Here is a 13,966-nt window from a genome sequence, read left to right as displayed (position 1 = left end):
AAGACGAAACATAACGTGAATAAAACTTTGAAACTTGGGCGGAGTCTGTACCTGCGAGTTGATGATGCGGATTGTGGCCCCACATCTAGTTCTAGAAGAATAAAAGATCAGAACTTCAACTCAGTTCCTTCATAAGTAAGTCAAACAACCTGCAGATGCTGTCACGGAGTAGCTCAGTGTGCAGAGTAATAATATATTATTATTAGGGCCGGGACTCGATTAAAAAAATCAATCGAATTAATCAGAGGCTTTGTAATTAATTAATCGAAATTAATCGCATTTTAATCGCATATAAATATTTGACCTGAGAACAGTGAGAAGCAATTTTTTTCACATGGATTTTAGTATACCATTGAATAATGACTGAATACAGAAGCTTAAGCAACAAAACATTGTTTTTGTTTTTTCAAGACCAACAGACCAGTGCATTTTTAAAATATTTTTTTGGCCTTTTATGGCTTTATTGACAGAACAGCTGAAGATATGACAGGAAACAGGGAGAGAGAGAGGGGGAGTGACATGCAGCAAACGGACCCAGGCTGGGTGTCGAACCTGGGTCTGCTGCAGAGCCTCGGTACATGGGACGCGCACTCTAGCCACTGAGCTAAACGCTGCCCCGACCAGTGCAATTTTTGCCATAAAGTGCAGCAATACCGTGCTCTTATCTACGCTGCCATCCGTCTGCTTTTGAAAACAAAATTTCCCATCCACGGGGCCAACCAAAGCAGTCTCATCTGCTTCTTCGTTCATTGTTGTTGTCTGAAGTCATGAACGTTAGTTGGTGCTCCAGTATAATCGGTACCCCTGAAACTCTTCCAGTGAGAAACGTTCCGCGGTGCAAAAATAAGTGCGATTAAAATGCGTTAATTTTTTTAACGCGTTAATTTTCGTGTAATTAATTAATCGTAATTAACGCGTTAAAGTCCCGGCCCTAATTATTATGCTTGGAAATTTATTAATAGTTGACATATAGAAAGTTATTTTAAAATCATTGTAACAAAAAAAACAGCCTTTTTGTCAGAGAGTAGTTTATAGTAAGTTTATAGTAGAGTAAAGGCTGCCGTGTTATCTTCTAAACATTACATCTACATTTTTCAAGCATGTTTACGGTAAATTACCAAATAATAGCAGGGTTTCAATTAACCGCAAGGACCCCTTTAAACGCTGGGTGCAGGTGTATATTTTGATAAATAACCGCCGGTTCCAAATAAGACGTTTCTCTGTCGACCCCAAGAGAGTGAGAGATTGGCGAAAAAAATCAAACTGAGCTTCAGCGTCTGAGGAGGACAGCAACAGGGCCAGGCTGCCTGGTGGAGGTAGGAAGAAGGCTAGCAAAGAGCTGGAGATAAACATGCGAGAATGAGTTATCAGCAAATGGGCACACCATGAGAGAGTTTCCCGCAAAATAATCAGGGCGATGGCGAAACAAATGTACGCCACAATAAGTGAAAGCAGAGATGAGGAGTCTGCCACTAGTGCTGGTTGGCTAAATCGTTTCCTCTGCCGCAACAACACTTGCAGAATTAAACGCCTGTCCCAAATTGCCGCATGGTCCAAAATAAACGCCTTGTCTGTTAAGTGATTGAAACAAATAAACGCCCTGGCTATTTTTTGGTAATTTACGGTAAATGTTAATTTTGTTTGCTTAATGGGTATGGAAGGTTATAGGAATTATATATTACAACAGTCAACTTCACATGTTTGCTTTGTCAGCTGTGACCTTTATTTCACTTCAACACCCACTTCCCTTTGTCAGTCTGGCCCACTAGCAACAGGCTGCGTTGCAAATAATAATAATAATATTTACCTGAGCTGCCATCAGCACCGAGATCAGCAGATGGACGATGCCGAGTTTGCAGATTTCAGACTTCAAGGCAACACTGCAGCACATGAGACAGATGGTTAGCGTTACACAGAAAACAAGTAGATGAAGGGTTAATTAAAAGATCAACTCTTCACTAACTATTAACTATAACTGAATAAAACAACAACTAGTTGATGAAACATTTAAAGGAGTTGACAACTGGTCAAGTTGTGATGTGGTGAAAAGAAATGACACGTGACATTTTTTTTCCCTAGGCTAGGTATCAAAATTAGCCAGTGTAACATGTCCAATTTATGGAAGCCCTAAACAGCCATGCATTCATACATTTTATTTCCTCCGTTTTCCCGTGATAACAAGTTAATTTCATTTGTTATCCCAAGATAACAGGATAATTTTCTCGAGATCTCCAGATAACGAAACTTTGTTTTCCCATGATAACGATATAATTAATTTGAGATCTTGAGAAAACGAACCAATAGTGTAGTATATTAAATCATTGCAGGAAACATCATTCAGTGTAGCAATGTCAGAGGAGCAGGAGCATATCGATCACCGCGTCACATATATTTACACATTAATCTGCGTGAAAAAACAATTGAAATTAACTCGTTATCACGGGAAGATGGAGGAAATAAAATGTATGAATACATGGCCGTTTAGGGCTTCCATACCAATTATAAGCAGTCACTAGTTCAGACAATGAGGTGGTTCATTCAATTCAGAGATACATTACTTTAGTGGTTCAAGACGTAGATTTATGTGATAAAATAATCATTTATCAGTCGTACTCTTATCTACTTATGTGTGTGTTGTTGTTGTTTTTTTGTTTTAGTTCATAATTTAAAACAGTAGAGTGGTACTATAAAATAGCAGAATATGGTACCTAAGAAAGTACTTGAGTAAATTAAACCTGGGTTTAATTCGTCACTGGCCACTGGCTGTTTGAAATTTTGAGTCTGAGTTTAATTTTTTACTGCGAATGAATATCGTTATTCATTATGAAGATTGTGTCAATCCAAATGTGCACCTAAATGCTTCATTTCACTCCAAGAGCCATCATTTTGTTCATGGCACAAGACAGCTGGGCTAACAAGCTAGCTGTTAGTTAGCCACACAGAGTGTAGTGTTAGCTCGGTTTCTGTTACTGCACTCAGTGAAAACATGTAACAGATGTATGGCAGCACTTACTTTTTTTATTTGCTGGGCATACGAAGCATTTATAAGTGTGTTGGTGGACACACAGGGAGAGCTGCTAGCTGACTGGATCCATACGAGAGACACCGGAAGTGTGACGCCTCAAACTCAAACTCTGATTGGTCAAACAGCCTTAACGCGATTCAAAGGAGCTTTATTGACATAACAAATATTGACACACGAGCAGTGCATCACAAAGCAGGTTATTTCCACACGAAGCATTTTTATCTCAGGTGTCTGATCACTGAGAATATTACAGAAGAGGTGATGAGGCAGATGTGGTCATAAAAGGCAACAAATTAATTTGGAAAGTCCAGGTAACTGCAGATTTGTCATGTTTTCATATTTTTTTTATTTTTAAATCACAGTTTTTCATTTTAGAGACCAGATTGTTATGGAAGCCCATTTCTGTAAGTTTGGGGAAAAAAAAAAAAAAAAGATCCTGTAAGTCATCATGTCTCTAAATAATGATGTACATTATTTATGTTTTTTCAGATAACAAACTGATGAATACTAAGGCACTTTGAGAGTTTCTCATCATTTGGAGAAATTCAGACCATCTTATTATTACCATATTATTATTTTTGAAATACTTGATACTACATTATTTTGAGAATGTTTCTCATTATTTTGTGATACTAACTCATTATTTTGTGATAAGTCATTGCGAAGTGATGATGTTTTTTAGGTCACTTATCACCAAAAACATGTTATTTTGGTTCTTACAGTGCATCAAAATATTAATGGGAAACTGTGATATTGTTTGATTGGATTATGTTCATTGCATGCAGTAGACAAATTAAGTGTGTGTCAGTAATGAAAATCAAGTCGAGGCAAATGTTTCTGTATCTTTATTTATTTATTTATGTTATTTATTTCGGGCATGTCAATTCATAAACATCACATTTCATAATTGTTCAAATAATACAACACACATGGCCGAAAGGGAAAAGCAGGAGAAGCCAAAGCTTATCAAGTCCCGCCCCCATTACCCACAGGATAAAATCTTCATCCTGATCTTTTCTTGTCTTTTGCAATTTACTTTTTCTTTTCTTCTCTTTTTTTATCAAATCAACCAAAAGCAACAAAGAAAACAAATCAGTATTCACATACTTTTATGCTATGCCCCATTGTCCAAAGTAAAGCAAAAACAAAACACTTGGTGGTTTGAACGGGTATGAGTGAGAATACATTTTTGAATATTTGTGTAGGTTGTTCTGCAAACAAAACTGCAAAAGTTTTTTTTTTTCCCATTCTGGACTGAAATGTGTAAATACCATATGAAAGTGGATTTTAAAAAATTCACCCAAATACTTCTTTTAATGTCAGAAGAAGCTACGGCTGCCCCAAAGGTTTGGTTGTACTGGTGTATTTTTATAACTCTGCTGTTGTTTTTCATCTCGGAGGAAAAGCAAACTGTGGTCAGGGCATTTTTCCGTCATCTGCTGAGTGCTGCTGTACTGTATGTACATTAAGTTCACGCAGAGGTCCATTAAGTGGCTAATGGGCTCTCAATTCCCAGGGAAATGAGCCGTGACAAATGAGGAGATGTCCTAATGGATGGACAACTTCAGCCAGTGAGCCAGGGTATTTGATGGAGGAGGGACGGGACTCTCAGGTTCTGCTCCAGATCTGCTTCTTCAGCTGCAGTGTTCTGTTTCCAAAGAGGAAGAGTCATTGCACAGAAACACAGTCAGTTCTCCACTTAAACCTGACTGAGATCTCAGGACAAAAGCAACAGTTTAACTGTAAATGGACAACTTTATGCTTTAACATGACATTCTGGAGTCATTACTGATTACATAGTGTAGTAGCTGAAGTGAAAATGACACCATCTTGGATAGATTGGTTCTCCTTAAGCCTTTCACAATGCTATTCAGGCTGTCTCTTCACAGCTCTGAGATCAGGGTTTTTGTTTGTGTTCAGTTCTAACACATTGGAGGTTTAGGTGTCTTAATTTTCCATTTTCTTCTGAGCCTGAAGTCAGAAGAAAATGGCCATCGTGTGAATGTGGTCCATTCCAGTAACAGTCACACTGGTCTGATTCGTGGGCAGAGCCTGGTTGTTCAGTTGTTCAATTTTAAAATGTGAACGTTTTCATGAAAATAAAATGTGGAACCATCTACACAGAGCAGGAGACAGGAGTGACAAGGGCTGCGATATAAAGTACTAAATTGCAAAAAAATTACTATCCAACTAATAGGTAATAGGGGGGACTTAAAATTTGTGGAGGACGTGGTCCGCTTTACGTGGCCCCTGTAAGAGACTTAGCCTGGGAAATATAATTTGCAGATAAATTGGGGAAGGTGGAGAAGTATGAAGAGCTGTTTTCACTAATCCCACTTCACCTTGAAGCCGTTCGGCTTTTCTTTTCTCTCATTTTTTTTTTAGCCACACTCGATCAGCTCAAATCCCACAGCTGGGAAATCAACTTCTTAACCGCGGTCTTGTGTGTGGACAAGAAAAGGGGAACGGAGCCAGAGGTTCCTCGCAGGAACAAAACCTGTCAGTGTAGAAAGGTGTGTGTTTTTGACAGGAGGGCTGGCTGTCCCCTGGTAACGCAGAGAGGACAGGTAATCCACAGTGAGATTGTCGGGTCTCCTTCGCTTTGCACAGGTGTCAGTGGCTGATATGACACGAAGTAATGGGCCTCTAACAGCCCATGTAGAGATGCAGTCAGGACGGCTTTAGATAGCAGAAGATAAAGCGCAGCTGCCTGGCATTTATGTCGACAGCAACAAAAGCAGAGCAAGCGCTCGCTGGATGGGACTCATCTCCACTGTCATACAAGGTTTACAAATGGATACAGGTCACAACACATTAAAAAATGTTTTTCTTTGCTTGTTTATCTTCTAATTTTCAAGTATCTGAATATCGTTGTGAATGTACATTGTCAGTTACTAGATTGTGATTTTTAGAGATGGTAATTTACAAATGGGACTCTTAGAACATTTTATAAACTCTCTGGTCATCTGAGCATATTCAACCTGCTTATTGAAATGAGGTTGAAAGCTCTTTAATAACCACGTTAGAAGACCTTGAGTGGGAATAGTTTTTTTTTTTTTTTTTTACCAAATAACCAGTTCTGAGGTCATAGAGGAACTTTAATACATAAAGCCAAGAGCTGGGAGACGTTTTGAGAAGTAACTCTGCCGCTGTTAATATGTTCTGACATTTTCCTGTTCGTGACTCAGGGTCCCTATTTAATTTATTCCAACAGCTGGGCATCCAAGACAATGAGGAATACTGGAAACCTTTGAGGGGCCACAGGGGGTGACTACTGGATACAGAAAAGATCCAAGAATATAAGTTTCACATTTGTTTCCAAGCACCACAACTGTTTCAAATAAAGACAGACATACAAAAAGACTATAATAGCATTTTATTAAATATCTAGCTCAGTGACTTGACTCAGTTTCTACATAGTTCATAATAATAGTTTCATGCTTAACAGGTAGAGCTCATGCATTACCCCCACCCACTCCCACAGGTCTTGGTATTTTTTTAACAGGGTAAATCAATAACTTAGTGCATGAACCCATTAGAAATGTAAGAGGCTCACCACCGCCAACATAGAGACATGGAGGATCGCCATATGGTGGACCGTCTTATCCCATTCACCCATTCGCTTTTACTCAAAGTCTATGGAAAAAAGTTGTCCCTTTTTAAAAAGTGCATATCCCGTGGAGATATAATTGGCCCGGCACCTCCAAAAACCCTGAGGGGCCCGAGCCTGGAGCCAGGTATGCTGAGACGGGGAACAGGTTTGCACGTGCTCAAAAGTTAAGACATATTTTCAGCTATTAAACAGAAGCAGGGAGATACACATTCAATCAAAACACAGAAAGAAAAGAACTCCACCCACGTGAAAGTAAATCAGTTAAATATGCTCTGTGTGCATTTGAGGCTGGAAGGTTTACATCCAGTGGGGCGTTCACAGCGACAGGAAGAATTAAGAAAATAATTACAATTTAAAACTATCTCAAAGTTAAAATGTACAGTTGCTATAGAGGTGAACAGGTGATTTTGGGTATCGTCTTGTTTGGTTTGAGAGAGTAGGACATCACACGGGAAACAGCACGTCACACATCGTCACAAACACACATCTAAAGAAGCAGGATACAGTGATAAAAAAAACAACGTCTGGGAGTGGAAAGGAACACAGAAAATAACTCGTTACAAAAGTTTGACGGATGCTGACATCATCTTTGGTGAGCTTTTACTGGCGGTGAAAGTAACTGAAGAGTTCACACCGGCAACACGAGCAGGGTCTGGGTTCACTGGACTTACTGCATATGGATCACTGCAGGACAGACTCACACTCTGACAGGTTTGCATAAGGGGTTGTTACTCTGATGTAGTGCAACAGGGCTCGTGTAAGGTGAGATTTTTTAGGGTGAGTTCATGCCTAACATGTGTGTTCAATCTATACTCAACTGTTTTTAAATCGGGACGCCTCAAAGTTTTCCTTATGTTCGCGTAATCTAACATGCAAATGACCCAAAACAGCCCATACGTTTTCTCTAAGAGGGCAAAACTTGAACCTAATGTCCAAAATCAAGCATCTATTGTGTTGTATTGTTAAAAGACAGCACTATATGGAAGCTAAAGGTCAAAGGTCCTATTTGTGAGAACATTTGATTTAATTGAGTGTCATTCCCAAGTTGTCCAACACTGACGCTTTGGTTTGCAGGACGGGTCAGCCGCCATCCCAGTGCGCCAGTATTTGATGCGTTGCGAATGAGACTCAAAAATCAGTGTTCTTACAAAAAGCACCTTTAAGAACAGGTGAACGTTTTTTATTTGTATGGATACTTTGTCTAAGTTCCCTTTCCCCAATTAGAAATTCTACATTGGCCTATTTAAGGAGAATTTTCTCTTCTGATAGAAATATTTGGTGGGCCAACTTTGGCCAGCCCTGGTTAAAAGGTATGAGGAGACTAATTTGCAATCTGTCAGTCTGCTGAACTGATCTAATTGAAGCGCAAATGGACCACCACCATGGCTGAGTGCTGAGGTCTGGCTGTCATTCCTCTAATGGACACTAGATGCTAGCTGCTGAGGTGTGTAGTGCTTCATCGTGTGTAGGAATTCATCCTTTATCATTTTGGTTGACGTAACACATTTTGACCACTGCATGTCACACGCTAAATTTAATGGCAGGCTTACTTCAAAAGATCTGTTTCTGTCTACAGTCTGTGAGCATCCTCCCTTTGTATTCAAACTGGGCCAGTCTGAATCAGGGTTGGCCGACGTCTAACTAGGCTACAAACAAAGCTCACCCAGGATCTACGTGTTTGTAGAGGTTGAACACCAGGGAGGCATTTCTGAGATGAAGAGAGCTGAAGGAGGATAAAATGATGTAGAAGTTCCCTATTCCTCTCTTATAGCCAACGCTTACAGCTAACTGTAGCACTACAGCTAATAGTGTGGCTAACAGGCTAGTGATGCAGCTAGCAGCTGTAGGATCTCTGTAGAGCCAGTTCGCGTTAGTCATCTATTACCATTTAATACAAATGTGTGCTTGGGATGTCTTTCAAAAAAAAAAAAAAAGAAAGGAAATGGAAGGAAATAAAAAAAACAGGAAATATTAATATTCGATAAACCCAGAAGGTGGTTTATTAAAAATGGCCACTCTTCTGAAGAATTGTATTAACTAATCGTTAATCTGCTTCATCATAAAAAAGATTTTCAACCTATTTCCCAACTCTGCCACTCAATTATCCAAAGATGACAGCATAAATTAAATGTCTTTTCTCAATTTGCACAGCGTGAAAACAGGAACTTGAATTACAAAAAAATATATAGAATATTGATCTGTATGTTCCCATATTGAATATTTGTGTACAAAAATAACACATTTATGTTTTGCTTGTGTAATTACCCCAACTTGGATAAGTGGTCTTAATGGCAATACTGAGAAATTCATGAAATGTGGCTATGTAACCTTTAAGGGTTAAATAATATCTTTTCACAATGAAAACTGAATCCACTCCACTGTACAAACATGATGGCGACTTTGTGGATATAGAAATGACAACTAATAAAAGCATGATTATGAAGATCTTATTCCATTTCTGCCCCTAAATCTCCCCAAATTCTACACACCGGACTTATCTTATCGCACCGGCGTCTCTGTCTATGACAGTCAGCCGTGGTGGTCTCCCGGTTTCTTTTAGCAGTGCAGCCTTTAAAGCGTTGCTTCAGACACAGGCTCAACTCCTCTGGACTGATGCTCATTTGCGGTACAGAAGCTGTTTTGGACAAGAACTGCGTAGGCGTGTCCAGTATACTTAGCTAGATCTAAACCCAAATCCATAAAACTTCAATGTTTGTGGAGAGAAAATACATCAGAGGATGCTGGAGCAGCAGATGACTATCCTCTGATATCAGACTCAAGTCATTTTTCGACATCAGAGTGCGTATTTTTAGCTTCAATTCAAAGAAAAACGTCCCTGTGGCCTTAAATTTGCAGTCAAAGAAGTGCAAGAGAGCAGATCAAAGACAGTTTTACAAACTGCAGGAGGACATTCTGGAGTCATCACGACACTGATAATGTGAGATCACAATACTGAACATGAGAACAAACCTTTCACTGCCCACTTCCTATGAATTTGGTATAATCCCACATGCAAAATCAATAGATCACTACTCTTATAGAAACGTTTGAACTAACAATGCTGTTTACAAGTTTCCATTCCCCAAAGTCTGTTTTTACATTTGTCCTGTGTAGAAAGTTGCATAAGTGACTGAATAATCATCTTTTAGTGGATGTGTAGTGCTGGCTGAGAGGAGGAGCGTGAGGCTTGAAAATGGAGGAGGAATGTTAATTCCGCGGGTCTGACATCCTCGTTCTTCCCACTGACACAGTCCAGTCCGCGACCATCCAAAGGGAAATAATTCCTCCGCAGAAACACTTTCACAAAGTGAAGTCCGACACGTCTTCTGTCAAAGAAAACACCAGCACTGGCTCAGGTGGTGAGCGCAAACTGGTCCTGCTCTATAGGTTTCTTCACCCAGGCGCCCAGTCCGGCCTTGTGGAAGGCTCTAAAGAGCGACTGCTTGGAGCTGTGGTACTCCACCGCCGCCTGCTTGGCCTCGTGGTAGCTGCCGGGCCTCACTGTTCTGATCCGCAGGGTGGAGGAGAGCTGCAGGGACACGGACACACAGGAGTGACATGGTGAAAAAAAAATGTTGATCTGTGCTCCACCCTCAAATGTCTTGTTTGCCCACATTTAAGAAGCTGAATTAGTAAAATACCTCCACGAGCCCAGACGAAGTTTTTAGTCTTATCTAACTTTATCATCAGGTACACCAGCACGTACATTAGGTGCACTCACTCAACAGATCGAATTCATTTCCTTAACCTATAGAGGGTGTATCTCTGCAGCTGCAAGGTCCATGAGAAAAATCTTGGTACTAGAATAAAGGTAACGCATGTGAGACCTCACTGGGTCTGAGTAAAATGAAAATAAAATATTTGATTTCTGCCTAATTAAATCTTGCATCTTTAGAGCTAAAGTCTTTTGGAATGATGTAGTTACAGACCAAAACCTCTAGAAAACCACAGCAAAACATCCGAACATTGTTTCTGTTGCTTTAGTTGCTCAGTGCTGGAATTGGTTAAGGTAAAAATGGTTAGGGCTTTAAGCTGAGCTTCTAACTGTTAAGTGGGTATGCTGCATGACTATGTTGCTACATGGTGTGTTGTGTGATAAGACACCCTACAGGTGTACAGGGGGCGCTAATGATTGTAGATAGGAATAAACTTGTCAATCAGTGTTTTCCTTCATTTTAATCACAGCACATGCAACTGTGATGACCTGAGTTTTTTTTTTCCTTGAATCAGACCTGCTAAATGTCAGGAGCACCAGTGCAATCAATAAAAATCTTTGTCTTTGTCGTAACTGGCTGATTTTTGGTGGGTGTGCAGCAAAACAGTGAAGCCCTGGACTCCCTGAAAACAGTTTATTGATAGTCAAAATAGTTAGTGATTGATTTAAAAGTCAACAGCAAATCAACAAATTGACTAATTGCTGCAGGTTAATTCGACATTTTGAAGCTGTTGTGAACCGTGACTGGCAGTTGTAGGCTTGTCGACTGACGGCGTTACTGTTGAGCTAAATTTCCTTTTTGAATCTCTTCATCTTAAAAACTCTGTTATCTTTCCTGGACTTAAATGTTCTAAACCATTACTCTAAAACAACTCATCATTTCCATCACGTTTGCTCGGTGTCGCACCTTGCAGTGCAGGCGCATCCAGCGGCTGTACAGAGCGTGTTTGCACAGCCTGGAGGGTCGACCCAGGTCGTCTTTCCCCGTGGTGGCGTTGATCACCTCCAGGGCTTGGTCGCCCACCGTCCAGTTCACACTGAAGTTGGGGGCTTTTCCGGGCTGGCGAGCCTCTGCGTTGCTTATTCCTGATGAAAACATGTAGGCAAAAATATAATCAAACAGTGTGTTCAAAAACCTTTGAATGAGATTCTGCTTCACTTTTATACTGTTGTATATGTAGACTAAGATTGCGAATGAGATTGCATTGAAGGACACTGAGAAAACACATTAAAATGCCCCTCCCCTGGTTTAGCAATGATGGTAAAAAAAAAAAAAAACAAGTCAAAAAACAAAAAACATGAATTTTGCTAACAGGACACCACGATCCCTTCAACCTCCACTGTGAGAACCCTGCTTTTCACACTCATAGAGGCTCTACACAAACCCCGGCGTGCTTGAAAATGTCACATCTGTGCTGTCGGAGTCGAAAAAAAATAACAGGTGACAGATCAGTGGAAGTCAGTCGCTTGTGAAAGAGCAGCATGTTTCTCACCGCTGAGCAGCGGCTTGTTCAAGCTGAAAGATGGCGGCAGGTCCTCGATCTCGGTAATCCTCTGGTACATGGCTCTGGAGAGGTGGTCGGCGTGGTACAGGCTGCCCAAGATGATGCTGGAGAAGTAGATGGGCTCAGTGAAATAGCTCATCAGACAGCCCTGGAACCCAACCACGTTCCACCTGTAGAAGGACGGAACAGATCTGCTTCAATCAGGCAAGAAAAAACATCTTATTCGTCAACAAGTGCGATGACTTCTGGTCCTCTAGTCCTCTTTTTTTGTACAGCGGAGATGAAGAGACAAACACTCTGGTTTCCCGCTAATTCTCCTGCAAATACAAACGCGCTCCGGCTCAGAGGAGTCCCGAGCTGTTGGGGGCCTCCTGGAGTTTCATCAAGAAGCCTAATCAAAACTCCAGTAGCCTAATGACACCTGAGAGCCGCAGCTGACGGACAGAAATGGAGTGATTGCGGCGTGACACTGTGATAATTCCCCCTCTTTACACATGCACATAATCATCAGGACTCCTGCTGGTCGGCTCAGAAACACCCTTCAACGCGACGAGAGGGTCCGCAGGGCTCGGTATAATATTTTGACAGCTAGAGTGTGTGCTACAGCCAGATTATAGCCATGTTGATTCATTTACTCAGACTGCATCCCATATACTCATTGTACGTTTCTCCTTCACTCACAGCCTGTAGACAGAGGTTTGTATCATAAACATTCATATTAACAGTGTTTGCGAGGAGGCGGTGAAACAAACCTGGCGATCTTGTCACTGCAGGACATGGTGAGCAGCCTCTCCCCCTGAAGAACCCCGTCCCACGTCTGGATGGTGTTACTGGAGCGGACCGGGATGGTTCCCTCACCTGACTCGATCTTGGTGCGGAGCTGCCCGCGGGCCTTTCTGTTCGGGTGTCGGTCTCCCTGATCTGGGACAGGAAGGAACACAAGCACAGACACTCTGAGGATCTTGCAGTCAAATATGCATTTCTAATGACAGTCAAATCAGGTCACTCTGAACGTTGAACGGTACGTCTTTGAGCCGTTATCCACTCACCTTCCACTCCAGCCTCATGAGGAGAGAAGATGCGGGCGTCTCCACAGGGGGAGGTGCTGATGTACAGGTGGAACTGGACGTTTTCCTTCAGTCTGAAGCCTTGTCTGTTGTCACATCGGGTGAAGATGGATCTGTGGTGGTCCTCCTCGTGGTTACTAGGGTCACAAATGTGAAATCAATGGACAAACCGAATCAGTATCAATCACTAGATTCAACACATTTCAATTCTCCAGGTGTTTGACTTGATGTGTCTGACGTTAAAGGAGCTGCAGCTTATCTTGTAAACTACAGGAAAGACACAGGGTGCCTCGCTGTGACTCACCTGAGGAAATGCTCCAGCTGGCAATACAGGTACCTGATGAGCGACCGCCGCGCCACAATCTCAGCGTGGCAGTCGTTGAGGGCCAGGCCTCTGTCGCTCATGTATTCACCATTGATGCACTTTGTCCCTGTGGAAACACAGATGACCTCCGCCTCCTTCACATCAGCACCTGAACAAGAAGGGACACCAGGTACATCGATCAGCCACAACATTCATAGACGTGAATAACATTAACAGCACTGAGGACAATGCACCCTACCACACCGATAAAAAACTGCTGACGCATGGCCTGAACACAACAAAGAGCTAAAGGCGTCCATCTGGCCTCTAATTTCTCCACATCTCAATCTGATGGAGTATCCGCGGAAGGTTGCAGAGCAGGTCCGGTCCACGGAGGCTGCACAGTGGATCAGATTTGACTCGTTGCATGGACACAGGAGCTCTTGTGGGCGTTGGTGGTGGATTCTTTCTTGTTGGTGTGACTTCATTATTGTCAGTTATTTTCTTTCTAGCTTGAATCTTTAATTCATGGAGGTTTGATGGTTCTAAAACCCTGTCAGAGTCTTAGAAACGTATTTATATTGTCTTTATTCAATATAAAGTCTATGTAAAAGCAGAAATGGCATGCAAAGCCTGCAGGAAAATCATTTATCAATGTGCAAAGAACCAAAAAGCTAAACAAATATTAATTTAATTTTGATGAAAGGTGAGGTATGTAAGAACTTCAATTGAAAACA

The 13,966-nt window shown here is 41.4% G+C and overlaps 1 protein-coding gene and 1 long non-coding RNA gene across 3 annotated transcripts in view; both read right to left on the bottom strand.

The window, feature by feature from the left end:
- Nucleotides 1-47: 47 nt before the first annotated feature.
- Nucleotides 48-3,127, bottom strand: LOC115576875 (uncharacterized). The gene is made up of 3 exons (XR_003982958.1): nucleotides 3,014-3,127; nucleotides 1,808-1,880; nucleotides 48-91 (listed from the first exon to the last, which is right to left on the bottom strand). It is a non-coding gene; the product is annotated as an uncharacterized LOC115576875 (long non-coding RNA).
- A 3,257-nt stretch (nucleotides 3,128-6,384) lies between these two features.
- Nucleotides 6,385-13,966, bottom strand: part of LOC115576861 (double-stranded RNA-specific editase 1-like) — a 68,749-nt gene continuing 61,167 nt past the window's right edge. For both annotated transcript variants that reach the window (XM_030409457.1, XM_030409456.1), the window contains 6 exons: nucleotides 13,230-13,398; nucleotides 12,908-13,062; nucleotides 12,611-12,779; nucleotides 11,847-12,028; nucleotides 11,261-11,439; nucleotides 6,385-10,167 (listed from right to left, as the gene is read on the bottom strand). In XM_030409457.1, coding sequence (XP_030265317.1) covers nucleotides 9,991-10,167; nucleotides 11,261-11,439; nucleotides 11,847-12,028; nucleotides 12,611-12,779; nucleotides 12,908-13,062; nucleotides 13,230-13,398 — 1,031 coding nt within the window. In that variant the 3' untranslated portion in view covers nucleotides 6,385-9,990. The remainder of the gene's footprint in view (nucleotides 10,168-11,260; nucleotides 11,440-11,846; nucleotides 12,029-12,610; nucleotides 12,780-12,907; nucleotides 13,063-13,229; nucleotides 13,399-13,966) is intronic.

The sequence above is a fragment of the Sparus aurata genome, chromosome 24 (genome assembly GCF_900880675.1).
Source record: "Sparus aurata chromosome 24, fSpaAur1.1, whole genome shotgun sequence".
NCBI classification, from domain to species: Eukaryota; Metazoa; Chordata; class Actinopteri; order Spariformes; family Sparidae; genus Sparus; species Sparus aurata.
The sequence above is the reverse complement of the archived record's forward strand: the minus strand, read 5'-3'. Positions and strand labels throughout refer to the sequence as shown.